This window comes from Ochlerotatus camptorhynchus, unplaced genomic scaffold, assembly GCF_037179485.1.
Source record: "Ochlerotatus camptorhynchus isolate MF236.1 unplaced genomic scaffold, CSIRO-AGI_Acam_v1.1 ptg000149l, whole genome shotgun sequence".
NCBI classification, from domain to species: domain Eukaryota; kingdom Metazoa; phylum Arthropoda; class Insecta; order Diptera; family Culicidae; genus Ochlerotatus; species Ochlerotatus camptorhynchus.
In genome coordinates, this window is record NW_027040639.1 from 1,395,055 (window position 1) to 1,413,256 (window position 18,202).

The 18,202-nt window shown below is 42.4% G+C and overlaps 2 protein-coding genes across 2 annotated transcripts; both read left to right on the forward strand.

Annotated features, from left to right (window-relative positions):
- The first annotated feature begins 1,868 nt into the window (after nucleotides 1-1,868).
- On the forward strand, nucleotides 1,869-5,337 carry LOC135701069 (Golgi matrix protein 130 kD). The gene is made up of 4 exons (XM_065221778.1): nucleotides 1,869-1,945; nucleotides 2,203-3,633; nucleotides 3,691-3,927; nucleotides 3,989-5,337. Exons 1-4 carry the CDS (start codon nucleotides 1,904-1,906, stop codon nucleotides 5,132-5,134), a joined length of 2,856 nt encoding a protein of 951 aa, XP_065077850.1. The 5' UTR covers nucleotides 1,869-1,903; the 3' UTR covers nucleotides 5,135-5,337.
- A 5,711-nt stretch (nucleotides 5,338-11,048) lies between these two features.
- Nucleotides 11,049-11,958, forward strand: Ntmt (N-terminal methyltransferase). Its single transcript, XM_065221762.1, has one exon. It carries the CDS (start codon nucleotides 11,166-11,168, stop codon nucleotides 11,937-11,939), a length of 774 nt encoding a protein of 257 aa, XP_065077834.1. The 5' UTR covers nucleotides 11,049-11,165; the 3' UTR covers nucleotides 11,940-11,958.
- Nucleotides 11,959-18,202: the final 6,244 nt, after the last annotated feature.

Genomic DNA, 18,202 nt, shown 5'->3' on the forward strand with positions numbered 1-18,202 from the left:
AAGGTACAGCAATATACGTTAAAATTTAATGTATTGAAGATGTCTGCTGATGTTTCCTACATTACAATTTCTATTCGGGCTTCCAGTCCCTTCTCTCGTCGTCGTCACCCGACAACATCACATATGATGGGACCGCGAGAGTCAAGGCATGCGAAACAGCGCACGGCGATGGCGCCCTGAGAGAGCGCATAGAGATGTTGCAATGAAACAGTCGCATGTGATTGAATACATGCGTCGCATTGAGAGAGCAATGCGATTAGACAAAAAAATTGAAACGCTTGAATTTGTTGAGAGCGTGTAGCTTGTCGCGCGCATCGTTCTGGTCTCTCTTTTGTACAATTAATGTAGTACACCATGGATTTGAGAGTCATGCGACGCTCTGTCTCACAGCTCGCTGTCGCATTTGTGTACGCGTGAGATTTCCGGAGGCCTGCATAAAATTGCTTGGCTCCCAATGACAGTTCGTGACAGTAGCCGTCTGGCTGCATTTGACGTTCCATTTTTCTCTCTTTGCGACTCTCCGTCAGGTCAAACCGCAGGAGGAGGAAGAGGTAAAAAAAAACTACAAATAAATAAAATTATGTATGTAAGGACACTGCCTCGGACGAGGGGCACGCAATACAAAGAACCGGTGCGTTGAAGTTAAAATGCAATCAAAAGTACCTAGTAATGAATGCGTTTTGAAGTAGTACTGACGGTAGTATCTATCCGTAATTAATGTAATTAAAAGTATTGAAAATGTAATTAATGTACTCTTTAATAACGAAATTTCAACTGTAATTAATGGAGTTAAAACGTAGTTAATGTTCTACATTGTGTAATTAATGTACACTCAGGTCTTTTTTTACACGGGGGATACGTACCGTGTAAAAAAAAACCACGTAAAAAAACCTACAAGATTTTGATTTTTCACATTCTTAAATGTTTATAAAAATCGGATTTTGATGCCATTTGTAATTATAGCATGCTATGGTCCATATAGACATATTTTAAAAATTTCTGTATTTACACCAAAAATTGTGATTTTTTTTCTAAGTACGCCATTCGATTACCTATAGCTTGAAACGGATAATGTGATTGAAATCAAGTCGATAGGTTGTATCGTTGTCGAGAAATCGTTAAAAACGTACCGTGTAAATCGCGAAAAACCGTGTAAAAAAAACCGCGTAAAAAAACCGTGTAAAAAAAGACTTCAGTGTAATTGGGTTCTTTAAGGGTATTGAGGTAAATGCATATTCGTAATCTGCATTAAAAATGGAACCCAAACCCTAAATTTCATCAATTTTGGCACACTGGAACTATTTTAAATAAGTACGATTACATTTGCATAAATCACCTTATTAGCGCCCCTCAGTGTCACTTTGTATGGGAGCGAGCTGTCAGTTTGTTAGTTTAGTGTCAAACAGTGAAGTTATTATTTTGCTTTAAACTATGATTTAAAAATCGAGATGAAAGTGCGTGGGGTTGCGTTCCCCATTCTAGTCTAAATTCTAGCACTACACTATGTTTGTTTTGATTCGCTATGAAAGTTTGACAGATAAAATGAGGGGTTTGTGAATTTTCTTACGTTTCGAGGGGTGCATCGATTAGCTTGGGACCGAAGGTAGTACCAGCGCTGAGCCAAAACGTATAGCACGTTTCTTCGGGACCTTCTGATCTTAGAGTTACATTTACACACAAAAAACAAAAATTGTACCAGTAAAAATATTGACCTTTCAATATGAAAGTATAGTATCAGGTCTTTTTGAAAAGCTACGCAAGCATTGTTCAAGCAACAAGCGGCTGTGCAGCAAAAAACATCATCGAAGTGGAACATCGTTTCCGTATTCTCCCTGGGCTGAAACGAACACGGAGTATGTTTTATGCTCCAACATAACTTTCTGTCATCATAAAAACAACAATCATGGCAGACAAGAAGGAAAAAATTGCTGCTGCCCGGAAAAAGGTTTGTTTAACATAATTTACCATTGTTTCCAGTTAATTTTATCAGCTGCGTTAGAATCTTATGCACGTCGAATGTACCATAGTGTATTAAAAATAATAAATACTATGATATTCCCCCTTTTAATTTCGGAAACAAATCAATCTCTTGTGGGCTCCAATTGACGGCAAATTTGACACGTCAGCCCACTTGCAATATTTCCCTAATCTAATGTTTGAAAAAGTTCACTCTAATAAACCTAAACCTTCCATTGCTTACAGCTAAAACAATACCAGTCGAAGCAAAAACATGAAGGCCCCAGCAAAAGTGAAGACGACTCCGCGAGGGAAACTCCTGTTCCGGTGCCTAACAACAACAACAACAACAGTGCCGAACAAACGCCACCCCCAAAACCCAATGATGACATCCAAAACCAAAACCACTTGCTGCAAGAAATTCCATCCACTATTGCCTCTATGCAACCATCATCCTACAGTGTGGCGCATTATTTCAGTAACAATGCTGGTCAACTAGTACCGGATTTCCTCTCAATGGAACCACAGGTTGCCCGACCGGAACTGCCTGCGCCGATGGAAGTCAGTGCGCACAGTATCAATCGAATTTCGGAGGAAATCGGGCATCTGATTGCGAATGCCAGTGCTGATCTGGGGCCACAGAACACGATCTTAGAGTTGGAATCGGAAAAGGCAGAACTGTCACGGGTGATGAATGCGCAAAAGTTGGAGAACGACGAACTACGGTTGAGGCTGAGGAATAACCAATCGTTGGTGGAGGAGTTGAAGAATGAAGTCGACAAATTGAAGCTGGAGAATAGCACTAAGGTGACGAGCGAGCTGGGACCAATTCAGGAACAGTTGCAGATGCAGATCCAAGCGGTAGGGGTGCTGGTCGGGGAGAAGGCCGAGCTGACAGCGACGGTGGGCAAGTATCAGAGTTTGATGAAGGTAAAGGCGACGGAAAATGATGAGCTACAGAACCGGTTGAAAGCGTCCAGGGCAACAGTGCAGAAGTTGGAGAAGGAACTGGAAGGAATGAAACAATCCGGTTCAAGATTCGAAGATTTGGAGCGAACGATAGGGACTCAGTTGAATGAGTACCAGACGGAAGCGAATAAGTTTAAGAAATTGTACGAAGATCTCCAGGAAGATTTGAGCGAGTTGAAGCAGAAGTTGCTGGTTCGCAATCAGGAGTACCAGCTGGTGCAGAAAGAATTGGAGCATACGAAGTCTGAGCTGGGTTTGTCAAAGCTGCGGATCGAACAGCTCTCCTCGGAAGATGATTTGGATTTCAATGCAAAGGTTGAGTCCTTGAGTCAGCAGAATTTGATCAAATCGCAGCAGATCAAAGATTTGCAGGGGCTAATCAGTCGAATTGGAAGCGAACGGGACCAGAGCAGTCTGCAGTATAAGGAATATGTGCTCCATTTGAACCAAGATATGGCCAATTTGGCCAACAATATGCGGGAACTGACGGAGGAGAACAATCGATTGTCTTCTCGGGAGGAAAATTTGGTGCGACACGTCGGTGAACTGGAGAAGCAAATCCAGCAACAGTTGACGAAACAGAAGACCTATGCAGCGCAGCAGCACGATTCAACGGAGGCGGGAGAGCAGCAGGCTGCGCTGGAAGCAGAAGTAAAAGTGTTGAAGGAAAACATTTCCACGATGGAGGTCGAACGAGCGGAACATATGGTAAGGGCTAATGGAAATTATTTTGGATTTTAGGGATATCAGTTTCATATTTTACAGAACCGAAACCAATCGGTGGAGCAACTTCATCAAAAGTACGAGGAAAATCGGAAACAAAGCGAAGAGAAGATTACCGAGCTGCAGCTGGCATTGGAGCGATTGCAGGTTGATAAACCGGACGTAGCAAAGTTGATGGCAGAGATCGAAAGCGGAAAAGTTGGTGCATCAAGAGCAGTAGCACAGAATATGGAACTGAAAGCACAGTTGGAAGAGATGCAGAAAGCGTTTGTGCAAATTGTAAGTGCATTTCTAGTACATGTGTTGTGCGTGGATAAATCTAATTTTAATGTTTTTTTAGAGTAACGATAAATTGGAATTAACGGACAAGTTGCAAACCGAGCTTCATCTGGGTAAGGAGATGAAATCCACGTATGGTCAGCTAGAAGAAGAATTGAATGCGATTCGTGAGAAGCTTCACTACAAGGACGAGGAAATGATTCGTTTGGCTCACGAGACCACCGAACTGAACAAACAGATTTTCCAACAGAATCAGGAAATCGATCGATTACGGTACTATGAATCCCGGGCAAATGACTCCAACATCCTGCAGGCGGAACTGCAGCGCACTCAGCAACAGCTTCAGCAGGTGCAGCAGAACCATCGTACGGATCCAGTTTCAAGCGATGAAAATGGTAGCCCTCATCACCCCAACTGCAGCAGCCTTGATCAAGAAGAAGAGCACCATAACAATGAACAGCACGAACTTCACAGGGAAATTGAAACCTTGAAACAGGAGAAAAACGAACTAGTGAATGCCATTAACAGTCTGCAAAGCAGGTCAAAACCAAGTCCGGCTCACGAACAAGCTGGCGAGAATCACGTGGACAAGCATGACGGCATCAGTGATAGTGTTTCTACTGTGAGCTTGCCCACGCACGAGGCCATGGAAAAATTGCAAGCACGTTTCAAACGGACCATGCTGGAAGTGGCAGAGCTGACGGATGAAAAGCAACGACTAGAGCACTTGGTCATGCAGTTGCAAGGTGAAACGGAAACCATTGGTGAGTACATTACGCTCTATCAGCAGCAGCGACGTATGTTGAAGCAGAAAGATATGGAGCGTGATCTTCAGCTGGAACAGCTGGCCCATGACCGAGAGATGATGAAACTGAAGCTCAAGGAGCTCAACTATCTGGTTCATCAGCTTGTGATAGAAAAGGGTGGATCCATTCCCCTGAACTCGCCGAGTCCAACGCCATCCGGCGATCATCAGCGCAACCTGCCGCCATTTGTCGATCTACCGTCTTCTCCTAGTCCGATCAGCTCTTCGCCGATTCCCAGTGAAAATGGGGACGGCACTGAAGTGGCCAAGGTGCACATCAAACCGACTGAAACCGCCGGCCGGATCCTATCGTTGCTGAGCGACATCAAGGAAGCGAACATCCCCTACGGAAGTGGAGTGCAGCACTGTTCGTGCTGCCAGGGGCGACTCGAAACGGTCTAGAAAGCCTAACGTGAAAATCATTACCAAACAAAATTGTGTTATAGGTACTACGACTTGCTGCATTCGAGAAAGGCTTTCACGGTACGAGCAAAGTGGTGCGTCCCGATTCCCCGCGTTTGTGCATACGAGTGCTTTACAGTGCAACTGTGGTTAATTTTTTTTATATTTAAACGGTAAATTAGTAAACTTTTTATTTCACTTGCCTTGTACGGATGGCTGAATCGATCACACTCCCGAATCAATTTTAATTGCCGTATGTTAGCTTGTTTTATGAATATATTTACGATTGTTTGCATACGCTTTGAGCAGCGCTAAGAGTCAAAATGTATACAGTAACAATAAAAATAACATAAACTTACCTCCAATGAATGGTTGCGCCTTTGCTGCTGTCAAGAAGTCTTTTTCGTTTACAATGTCTGCAAAATCGTTGTTGATCAAACATGGTATGTATTGTCATGAAAGTAATTTCCCCCGAGTCTCAAGTCTTATTTTTGCTTTTTCTAGGATTTTGATGGAATTGGAATTTTTTCTCAAGAATTTTCGCAGAGTCATCGTACCTAAACTGAACCTAATTAGCACAGACAAACAGACATAACCTTCGCTAGTTGTTCATCGAACAAGCATTTTACGGTAAATTTACAAGTATCGTAGTTGGTAGTACCGCCACTTGTGACGCGCATAGTCAATTCCCTTGCGCTTGACGTTTACACACTACCGCCATCTGTTCAGCGTAGTTAACAGAAGGTGGTAATGTTTTAGGCCGTTCGCAATGCTGTTGTATTTTATAAGGACTGTTTCAATTTGAAACTAGAACAGAAACGCACCTCTCGCAATGCTGAGTTGCAGTTTCATTATTCGAGCACTACTTTGCACCAGATTTGCAACTGCTCGACTATTCTGTTTTATTTCTGAGCGAGTTTGAAACACGAATGGAACTCTGTTTCAAATTTCTGTATGTATTTAAAGATGTTTCGAAGAGCTTCACAAAAAAACTCTTTGAACTTCATAGAGAACAGTAAATTTTATGGAACTTGGTGATTACAAACATGTTTTAGAACTGTGCGTTGCGCTGATCATGGTGCAGTTTTATTTTTGACAGTTTCAAATTATAGAATTGTCAAGTCGTTTAAAACAATTTTGAAACTCAGCATTGCGAACGGCCTAAGACTAGTACAGGGTGCGTGACGAATTTTTGCAGTAAATTTCAAATAGTAATTTCTCATGCTTGTGCATCATGATTTAGATATATTTGGCAGCACTGGATAGTTTATACTGTTAGGTGTAAGATTTAAACAAACAATGTTGAGTAAACGTAAAGATGTCGAAACAAGAGAGCAATCTGTCAGCCGTTGTCGCTTTGTTGCGCGCCGGAGTATGCATGAAAGAAATAATTCGGTCGGTAAATGTGTCTGAAAGAACAGTGTATAATATTAAAAAAGGCTTGGGAAAGTGATAAGACGGAGCACCTGCTCAATAAAGCACAGAAATGGCTTACGGAAAATATTTCGTAAATTTGGGAGGAAGAAATTTGGCCCCCAAGCAGTCCCGATATCAATCCGTTGGATTATTTTGTATAGGGCGTCGTCCAACGGGATACCAATAGAACCCCTCACACCACACTTAGAGCAACCGTAACGGTCGTTGTCATTTGCGTGACTATTTTAACAGCGCACAGCGCTCTCATTTTAGTTTAGCCACTTATCTCCACACCGGTCGCTGCTATCGCGGTTATCAATTTTCTCGCCGTAGTCCGTACCGGTAGTGAGCATTTTGACATTTCTACGAATAGCAACCTTTCTCCCGCGCTGCTAAATTTGGTAACACGCTTCTCACCGAGAAGCCGACTGCTATTTTAGTTACGCGTATGGCAACCCCCGATACGGTAGCTGCGCTATGATGAGGGCTGCTAAAATGAGTTTAGCAGCGTACCGTTACGGTTGCTCTTAAGTCGCTAAAAGCTAAGTGATGACATCTATGGATCGAAACATTTTAAAACGTGCATACTGCAGTTTCCGGAAGCGTCTAACTACAGTCGTCGAAAGGAAAGGCAATTTTTTGAATAAATTTACTTACAACATCCATATGTTGCGAAAGAAAATAAATCGCACAAAATTCATTGCTAGAATAACTAACTGGTGTATTTTTTCTCAAATATGCCATTTACTGCAAAAATTCGTCACGCAACCTGTAGGTCCCGAAGAAACGTGCTCAACTTTTTTGCCCAGCTCTGGTACTATATTCGGTCTCAAGCTAATCGATGTACCCCTCGAAACATAGGAAAATCTAGAGTCGGTGTATAATGAGTCACGCCAAGAGTGAAGCCAAGTCTACCTATTGAACTGTCAAACCGGCTACCTACACGGATAGAAATCTCCTTATACCTTTTGGCAAATTTCTATTGCTGATTATTCATAAAATGTATAAGTCAAGTTATAAGCAGACGCCTTGCAAAAAGTTAATGAAGATAATGTGTCAAATGAAATGTATAAGCGGTCACACATACCTTTAATGCATTCTTATATGACCTATGTGGTATGTCTTATGGAATGTATAAGGCTTAGGTTTTGGCAAAAATGTATAAGTGACACACATGAATAAAATAATTGATTTTCGTTTCGTGTATCGTGCAAAGTAAACAAACATTACGATGCTATGAAAGGTCCACGAAAGGTATTGCAATAAAATATAAAATATAATCGAAGAAATGATCATAAACACGCAGTGAGCATTAAATTGTCATGGGATACGTTGGGTAACAATCAGTAATGAGAATTTCTACTATTTTTGTTAAGATGATTGGACAAAATCACTGATATAATGAGCCGCTATTTTTTTTTTGCTCGCTAGAAGTCATTTGAAGTTGATGTAGCAGTCCTCTGTTGCCAAGTGAAAAGAAACGGAACCTTTCGAAAACCGTGATGCAAGTTCAACTGTTTTTCTCTTGGCGTGACTCATTATACACCGACTCTAAGAAAAGCCACTAACCTCTCATTTTATCTATCAAACTTGCATCTTGCATAGCGAATCAAAACAAACATTGTGTAGTACTAGAATGTCGACTAGAATGGGATACGTTAATCGATTTGCTTGGGACCAATAGGCTAGTCAAGCAGTGAGCCAATTTAAAATCGATAGTTTCGTATTGATTGTTGGTAGCGCTGCGCTTGAGTGAAGGTGGAAGCAACGCATTGAAAAATGAGCAAATACACAAACCATTCTTCTGAGGATGTAATCTTTGCTATCAAGTTCGTTCAAAGCATTTCAAGCTGAACATTGCATTAGGTCCTAAGTAACATTGACAGATTCTCTTCGTCGTCTTTCTATTTGTATTCCCACGGCAATGTAAATATATTCTCAGGTATTTTCGGCACACAGATCGACAAAAGCAGCATCTAATACGACAAACACAACAAGAAACAGTTATGTGCTCAAGATATTAACGAAAGAGAAAGTCGACGAAGAGAATTCATCAATGTTACTTAGGGCCTAATGCAATGTTCAGCTCGATTTACCTTCGAGCGGCAGATGACGCGAACCTGGTCTCATAGCGTTTGTATGGCAAAATGGAAGAATTGCCAGTCTTCTTGATATGAAGTCTTTTGCTCGGAGTTCAGTTCACTTGAAAATTTCCCTGGAATTCCTTTTAAACTTTCCTCAGAACATCCTCACCGTTATCATTGAATACTTTTTAGAATTCCCTTTAGATTATTCTTCTTTCTTTGTAATTCTACTCACAACTACCTTGGAATTCTCCTTTAAAAGGGGAGAGTTTGGAATTCTAGTCTAGAAGATCCCGAAGAAACGTGCTCAACTTTTTGGCTCAGCTCTGGTACTCTCTTCGGTCCCAAGCTAATCGATTCACCCCTCGAAACATAGGAAAATCTAAAGAGCCTGAATTTATAAACGGCGGAACAGAAACGACAAGTTTGACAGTTGTCACAAATGGCATCAAGGATGCCTAATCGAAGTCGTTTTCAATCCGACAAGTATATTATCTGTTTCTTTGGTAACAAAACACGCCGAAAACGATGCAGAAATCGTCGCCATAGGAATTTGTATGGCGATGATTTCTGCGTCGTTTTCGGCGTATTTTGTTACCAAAGAAACAGATAATACTTACTCAAATCGGGCTTTTCCGCTGTCATTGTGCTTGGGCTTTAACTGGTTAGGTACGCGTGCCGTTGGATCCAACAGAATCCTTTGTTCGAATCCAGGTTGTAACTTTTTGACGTAGGACTACGTCTGTGATTTCTATATGGGGGTACATTTTGTGAAAACCAAAAATGGAACATGTAACAAAATTATGAAAGATTTTGAACGTTAATAACTCAGCTGCCCCTGGACCAATTTCAATAATTTTATCACCAATCGATTAGAAATATTTCTACGCATTTGTTAAATTTAAGATTTTATCATTTTTCAAAATGTCAGTATTGAAAATTGCGTGAATGTGCAACTGTTGCTATGATAATTAATATTATCACAGATTGTCTGCGAAAAGCGGTTTCCCTAACACAGATTTCAAAGCTGAATTCCATCCGGTCTTACCAAACGATGTTTATTCAATCACCACGTGGTGAGTGGTGATGTTTTCCAGTTCTCTGTTCTGCAAGCAGCGAGCTGCATCCCACATCGGAATCAGTAGCTCTTCGTGAGTCGCTGTGGCCCATCTATGTCAAGCGCGTCATACTAAAGATTTTACTACTGTTTATACAGAGAACCCCGCTCTAATTCCTATTCCTATACAAAACACAAGCTCTTGCTGCAGTTAACAAATAACATTTATTATATAAGACCACGTAGTCCTACGCGAGGTCCTACGTCACCATTGTGTATAACCCCATAGGGATGTCCCTTGTAGTTTTTTTTATGTGTTTCTTTGCTACACACAAATAACAAAAATTAATGCAATAAAAATAATACATTTTCAAATTAAAAGTTTCGAAAATATTCAAATGAAACGTTTTGTTTTAAAAGTGTTTCTTGCACTCTCGACTCGTAATATTAAAAGCGCATTCTCTTAAAATAAAAATTGTTCAACAATACCATTTCATAGCACTGTTTGATTACTTCAGTTTTGAAAGCTAACAGCTTTCTAAAAAAAAAGAACCAATGCAAACTGTTAATTCCAATGGTTTTTCAATTTAAATAACGATCATATTTTGTACTCTTCTATACGCAATTCGCCATTGGGAGCAAATTCAACAGCTTATCATTTAAAGAGCACAATGAAGAAAGTAATAGCGAATTCGTTTATTGTCGGGGATGGAACCTGTTCGAAACCGAAACTAAGACTAAGACCACGAACTTTTATTCATTGTAAACCTCAACCTGCGCGAACCTGCGTTAGGGTTTTAAAAACAAACGATCAAACTGACGTCAGAAAACAAACAGGACAAATCTTGATACCCGATCCAGGTTGGATCAGTCTAATAAACGAATTCGCTATAACTTTATACAAGCGCACCACTCTTTCTCCATTTCGTTTTGTGTTTGCCTCGGTGTGAATGTATTTTACGAGGTATTTTCATAAAGCTGTGCAATCGTTCTTCTAAATTTGATAAGCTGTAAAGTTTACTCTTTGCGCAAAATGTGTGAGGAAATAACAAGCCTGTACAACCATAAGAACAAGGAACTAATATCCTTTCCAAATAAAATAACATAAAAAATCTGTCAAAAATTACCGAAGATTTTTCAAAAATAGTGAAAAATTTAATTTCGATTTTGTGCTTGAGTTAAAAAATAAACCTCAACCTTGAAGTAAAAATATATCTAATAATTGGGAACACTGACTGTGTACGAGCTCAGCTTCGGCACTCACTTTATGTTGAGTGCCTTGAGAGTTTGGCACCAGCATTATGTTTGACAATTCGCCGACCGCGAGCAGGAGCATGCTTCAAGTTTGTTGATATTACCCAGTCGGCCATGGAGTTCAGTTTTGTTCCACAAGTCCTTTCCGTTCGAAATTAGTGCTGACTGCATCGATCTAAATTAGATAAAATCTATTTTGTAAGAGTTCAAGCACAAAGAAATGGAAAACGCGACAGAGATTACACCCTCGATCCCCAATCAAACCAACGGAGAAGTGGAAAAATCAAGCAACAATGGAAATCAAAACGATGAATCCATCGTCACCGACAAGCGCGAGGACAAGTATTACCAGGACGCGAAAAAGTATTGGTCCACGATTTCCCCCACAGTGGACGGGATGCTCGGTGGTTTCGGAAGCATTTCCTTCACGGACACTCGTGGATCGGATCAGTTCTTGAAGAACTTGTTCAAACTGAAGCCGGCACCCGGGCGAGTGCAGGCCTTGGATTGTGGTGCCGGGATCGGACGGGTCAGCAAGAACCTGCTGATGAACTTGTTCGAACGGGTGGATCTTGTGGAACAGGACGCACAATTTTGCGCAACGGCCGAAAGTGATCTGCGTCCTAGTGGAAAATTGGGCACTGTGTACAACGTGGGGCTGCAGGAGTTCCGCCCGGAGGATGGCCAGTACGACGTAATTTGGTGCCAGTGGGTCCTGGGCCATCTGACCGACGGCGATATTGTGGAGTTTTTCTTCCGTTGTACGAAGGCATTGAAGAAGAACGGAATGATGGTGATAAAGGAGAATTTTACGAACACCGATGCAGTTGAACTGGATCGGCGCGATTCGTCGGTGACAAGGCCGCTCCATGTGATGAAGCAGCTGCTGACGAAGGGCAACTTGCGAGTGGTGAAGGAGCTGAGGCAGAAGGACTTTCCGAAAGGTCTGTATCCCGTACATATGATTGCCTTGAGGCCGATAATAAATAGCTGAAAGCACACCCGCTATTGGATGGCGAACATGATTTCAGAGAAAAGGGTGTCCTTGTTCGGATATGGTTGATTGCATAACCAGAATAACAGTTTTCCATAGAATCAGTTTATTCCATATTGTGCTTTATACAATTCGGGTTAGCGCTTAATGCTCCTCGCATTAGAACTACTGTTCGAAAATGTAGAGAGAGGGAGAGTTTTCTGTTTTCAATGGGAAGCGATAGGGGAGATTTTCATTTGGTGTGTCTTTTATCCACTGGGCAAAGCTGTTGCGTGACTCCAATGTATTAGGCTGACAATAATCTCCTGTTTAAAACTTTTTGATTCCTAATCGATATCTTTTCTGTATTATATTGTTTGCTTTCATTGGTACACATAAAACTGTTTTGGTTACGCATAATTACATATCTAACGAATTGAACCCCTGCCTTGGTTTTTTTTTCAGTTATTATAATTGCATCTGGTTTGTGACTAAGTTCAGTGCGTTAGGTAAAAGGATACTATCCTTAACCGATACATGTTTGATTTTGCACATTTAATGTTTGGTTCATGAGATATAATAGCTGGTTTCGCGGTTGCTCGCGGGAAAATAGCACTTTTCTTTGTCTGTAAAATGGTTTTTGCACAGGTGTTTTGCCTAACTGACTCGCAGAGAATGTATCGATGAAATCGGATATGGAAACACTCAGTGGAGGAGATTCACGTTGGGAAAACGATACGGCATTTGACATTGGGGATCATAGACCATCTTTCTGCGTCTATGCTTTTTATGCTTCCGTAGCGTTTTGCCTGTTCTCAACATAGTGTGTTCTAGATGCGCTTCCACAGTTATTAATGATTATTAATGCATGAATTTGTATATTTTGTGGCAAGCACAATGCTACTCTATGCCCAGGGAAGCCGAGAGAATTTCAAACCCGAAAGATTTCTTCGACCGGATCGGGAATTGAACCCGGGTAATACCGTGTTTTTACTGACTAGGTTTTCTGAGACCCCAATGATCATATACCATATCCAATGATTAAAAACAGAAAATGTTGTTTAGAGAACTTCCAAAGCAGTACACTGAGTGAGGCAAAGGAAGGTTAGAATTGCATAAGACTTCATTTCCTTCTTCTTCGCATTTCAAGCTTATTGTTTATCGCATATTAGCTTATTGCGTGCTCTCGAACTTAGTGTCCACAGTTATTAATTAAGAGCTTTCGATACCTATACCATTTCTGCATTAGTATAATTTTGTGTGGCAAGTACAATCTTCTCTATGCTCTATGGGAAGTCCACAAATTTTCGAATCCGAGAAATTACTAGACCGGACCAGGAATCGTACCCAGCCATCTCCAGCATGGCCTTGCTTTGTAGCTGCGCTTCTACCGACTGAGCTAAGGAAAGCTTTTAAATTTTGGCGAAAGGAGTTCTTATGGAAATCATAACTGTTATATCCAACGGCGCCGGTGGTGTAGTGGTAAGCGTGATTATCTCTCACCCCAGCAGGCCTGGGTTCAATCCCAGTCGGCGCCGCCGGGATGTTCTGAGGCATAACATATCTGATCACGCCTTCCTTCGGATGGGAAGTAAAGCCGTTGGTCCCCGGTTCATGAGTTGATGGGTCGATAGGTAGGGTCCAGGTGTGGGAGCTGCCTTCCTGGCACGTCGGTAGCATTGGTGTTCAGCACGGAAAACAAGATCGACGGAAAAAACAAACCAAAGGAAAAAAAAAACTTATATCCGTAACCAAGGCCAACAAGTAAAACAAGCTGTTGTTAAGAGCTACTATTTATTACGTCTATCTTGGTTGGTGGTCGGATAAAGAATCAATCTCTAACTTATGACAGTCAGGCAAGGCCTACTACATCTCCCCCTTTTAGAAAATGTCATAGGAAGAGAGCTCTCTTGGAATTCTTGATTCTCGTACAGAACGTCGAATAAAGTCTCCAACTACTTCAGATGACACGGGCTTTTGTGCGGACTGAAGTTCTCCATCTTGAGCAGCAGGTTCATGGTCGATTGTCGAAAAAGGATTTTCGCCAGACGTACTTGCCACTTCACCATCAGCTTCGAGTGATACGGAACCAACAGGAATAGGGACATCGTGATTGAATGGCACTTCTGGATCCAACGGTACAGCTTCATCTTGAATTTCATCAAGCAGGATTTCCCATGGTAGTTGCTGCGTCGCTTGCTCTGGATCATCAGAAGTGTGACGAGGGTGCATTTGGTTTACATGCGACCTCACCAGCTTCGGTCTCCCGTTCATGTCCAGTGCAACGATATAGTTGACGAAACCTTTCCGTTCGATGACTCGACCAGGAATCCAGGACTTGGCGTTTCTGGGATGCTGTTCAACGTAGACCAGGCCATCTTCTTCAAACTCGCGCTTGACTGCTCCATGCCGCCAATTGAACTGTTCGTTTTGTTTGTGGTTCTTGACAGCTTCAGTTACAGGAACAGGTGTCTTCAGTAGGTCCAGAGTGGTGCGCACTGGTGTTCCGAGGAAAGCTTCTGCTGGAGACGTCGACTGCGGTGTGTTTCGGTTTGGGATTGAACTATACACCGAAAGGAATGTCTGCAGGTGCTCCAGTGTGGGTGATCCTTCCCCCTTGGCTAGCTTCTTGAGGCCACGCTTGAGTGAATCAACGAATCGCTCCGCTTGGCCGTTGGACTGCGGGTGGTAGGGAGCAGTACGGAGATGGGTGATACCATTTGCACGGCAATACTGTTGAAACTGCTCGCTGGTGAATTGCGTTCCGTTGTCTGAGACCAATGTGTCTGGGTTGCCGTAACGAGAAAACGTTTCACGCAGCATATTCAGGGTTGCAGTTGTGGTAATAGATTGAGTGCGAAAAATTTCGGGCAACTTAGAGAAAGCATCTACCATGACGAAATAGTAGTATCCATGGATCGGACCAGCAAAATCGATATGGACACGTTGCCGTGGCTTGTCCGGGAGAGGCCATGACTCCAAGGTTGCTTTTGTCGGGGACTTCGCTGCTTCAGCACATGCAGTGCACTGACGGACAAATTGCTCCACATCGTCGTCAACGTTAGGCCAGTAGATGTAACTTCGGGCCAGAGACTTCATTCGGTCCATTCCTGGGTGTCCACGATGCAGTTGACGAACGATCCGCTTTCGAAACTTTGATGGGACGACGATTCGATCGCCGAACATAACGCAGTTGTCGACAACTTGAAGTCCATCTCGTCTGGCGAACAACTTCTTGACATCAGGATCAGCAACTTGCTTCGCATTTGCTGGCCAACCTTCGTTAAGGAAATTCACCACTTGCTGAAGAACTGGATCCTTTAGCGTCTCAGCCACAATCATCTGGTGCGTGACTGGAAGGTTGCTCATGGTGTCGTCGAGAATTGCTTTTGCTTCAGATTCGACGCACACAGCGGCTATGACGTAATCCTCATCTGGTCTATGCTGCGATGACATTAGCCGGGATAGAAAATCTGCATAGCCAAAATTCGTCGATGAAACGTGTTGGATGTCGAAATCGTACAGCAGAAGTGTCAAGGCCCAGCGCTGCAAACGGTTTGCTGTGTAAACAGGAATACCTTTCTTTGAGCCGAAAACCTTGAGTTGATGATCGGTTTGCAGGAGGAAGTGTCGTCCATACAGCATTTTGTGGAAACGGGTGACAGCGAATATCAGGGCTAATGCTTCCTTCTCCACTTGTCCGTAGTTCAGTCTATCTTGGTTGGTGGTCGGATAAAGAATCAATCTCTAACTTATGACAGTCAGGCAAAGCCTACTACATCTAGGCCTACTACAATAACTTTGGCGTATGAAACAGAATTTATAAGTTAGCTCGAATCCTGAGCTCTCAGATTATTGACTCCGTGATTATTTGTCCCCACGTCTATCAACGATTGGAAAATAAAATAGGTTAAAGGTGCATAAGAACCACTCGTAGTACCTCGTGTATTACGATAATCATTCATAACTCGTTCTTATGAAATGCATAGCTCATGCCCGTGTAATTCATGTATCTTAAGAAATCATAATTGTCCTGGTTCATAAGTCTTATGGAATTCTCAAGATTGTTTGACTGTTTTGTCTCAGTGTATAACAAGCTTAGGCAAATTTAATAGGTAGCCAGACACACAAGTCCGTGGGACATTCACCGAAAGATCAAAAATCTCTGTGTATCGTCTGGGATTTCCAGTCCAGCCCAGAGCGACAAGTGGAGTTAAAAGACCGCACAAGTTAAAAGGATCTCAAGCCTAAAGGTCATTAGATGAAATCTGGGAATAACAGTAAACATTTATCGTAGGTCTAAAGGTTTCCCATAGCGAGTCTGACAAAACTCTAGCTGAAGTATACATTCAGATGATTGCGAGCATATGCCAAGCACAGCTCAAAAGGATGTTCAGACGACTAGACTATGGGTCCTACGGTAGTCCTCTATGGTCACGAGACATGGACTATGCCTCGTGGAGGAACAACCGAGGACGGAGTTGAAACACCATTTTTTGAAGAGCCTGATGTGAAACGGGCGGTTTTCGAATACATTTCACTTTAGCTGGTTTGACGTCCCTTAGGATTTCACCTGCATTACAATGTTGCGCCAACTAACTCGATTCATGGCTGTTTGTCTCCAGTTTCTCGAGCGTCCCACACTTCCTAGATCTGTGCTCCTCTGCGTCTTGCATCGGCCGGATTGTTATCCACGTCGTCAGCGATGCAGATGAGCTGGCTTGATTTGATGATGATCGTGCTTACATGTTAAAGCCTGCACGTTTTATAACACCTTCTAGTGCAATGTTGAACACCATCGCCTTTTCGAAGTCCTATGCGAGTTTCAAACGAGTCTGATATCTTCACCGTCCATCGTAGTCTTGATCAGTCTGGTCAGTTTCCGGGGAAATAGTATCGTAAGCGGCCTTGAAATCTAGCTTGAAATCAATGAATAGATGGTGCATAGGGACGATAATTTTGGAAGATCTTCCGCATCGTAGAGATTTGGTCTGTTGTCGATCATCCGCCCACAAAACTGGCTCTTAACTTCCAACAAATCTGCTTCCTATAGTGGCGATAGCCGGCGAAAGATGATCTGAGAAAGCACTTTGTCGACCGCGTTGAGAATAGTGATCTCGTGCTCACATTCTAACGTGTCACCCTTTTTGTGTATTGGGTATAATACTTCGTCGGTGATAATACTCCCTCTTTCCAATCCTCCGGTAACTGTTCTGTATCAGGCCCATTTTAATAAGTTCTTCTCTGAAACCATCCTTCCCAGCTGCATTCTTGTTCTTGAGCTGTTTGATAGCTCTTCACTTATCGTGGGAGTTGGCATGTCTCCTTCGTCTGCCGTATCAATGAAACCATTCCTCCTGCTGTCTTGGTTGTCCGCCGCTGCTCCGTTCAGGTGTTCATCGTAGTGCTGTTTCCACCTTTCGATCATCTAACGCTCATCCGTCAAGATACCTCCATCCTTATCTCCCGACACATTTCGGCTCGCGGCAAAAAGCCTTTGCGTTGAGTTTCTTGAGAACGATACAGCTGACTTCGAATGCATCTCTTGGATAATCACTTGTGGCAATCGTAACTTGAATTGGTGAGGCCGAGGTTTCGTTGAACAAACTCATGAAATGTTGAACGAAGAGACGGCACTTCTCAGGTTCAGAACTAGCGGTTTGATTAACAAGATGAACTGACAATAGCAAACCGACTCCGTTCTTTTTTTGAGTTTACAAATGACCAAAAACGCTTCGGATTCCTGCGATCTCGGCAGTATTTTCGTGGCGCTTTTGCTCTGTATCGTTTCAAACGATGCAGTGGGCTTCGGAATTCAGACATGATGTTCCAAATAATTTGACTGAAATATTCAACGTCATCGTCTATACAGCCAGTAGATTCTAATGATCGTCAGTCAATGCCGAAGATAGCAGCACTAATCCCAGGATAGTCAGCTCGTCGAAAATGCACTGTACGATTATTTTCGAAACGATCCTCAAAAACAATCGGTGCTAGGAGATTCTTTTTCTTCTTCGCATTTCCAGCTTATTGCTGATCGCATATAAGATTATTGCGTGCTTTCACTTAGGCTGTGAACCATTTGCCGAGTTAAATTTACCTTGTGGTTAAAAGTGACACTTTGAAAGTTATTCTGTATGTTCGACAATCCCTGTGCTGTCGATCGACCGGTTTTCGAGAAGAACTCAGCCATGGTTGTCAAAATTTAACTTCTTGTCTGTCAGAAATAACCACGCTCGGATAGTAGGGTTAATCGATAACTTTCCATCTGTCAAATTTTAACC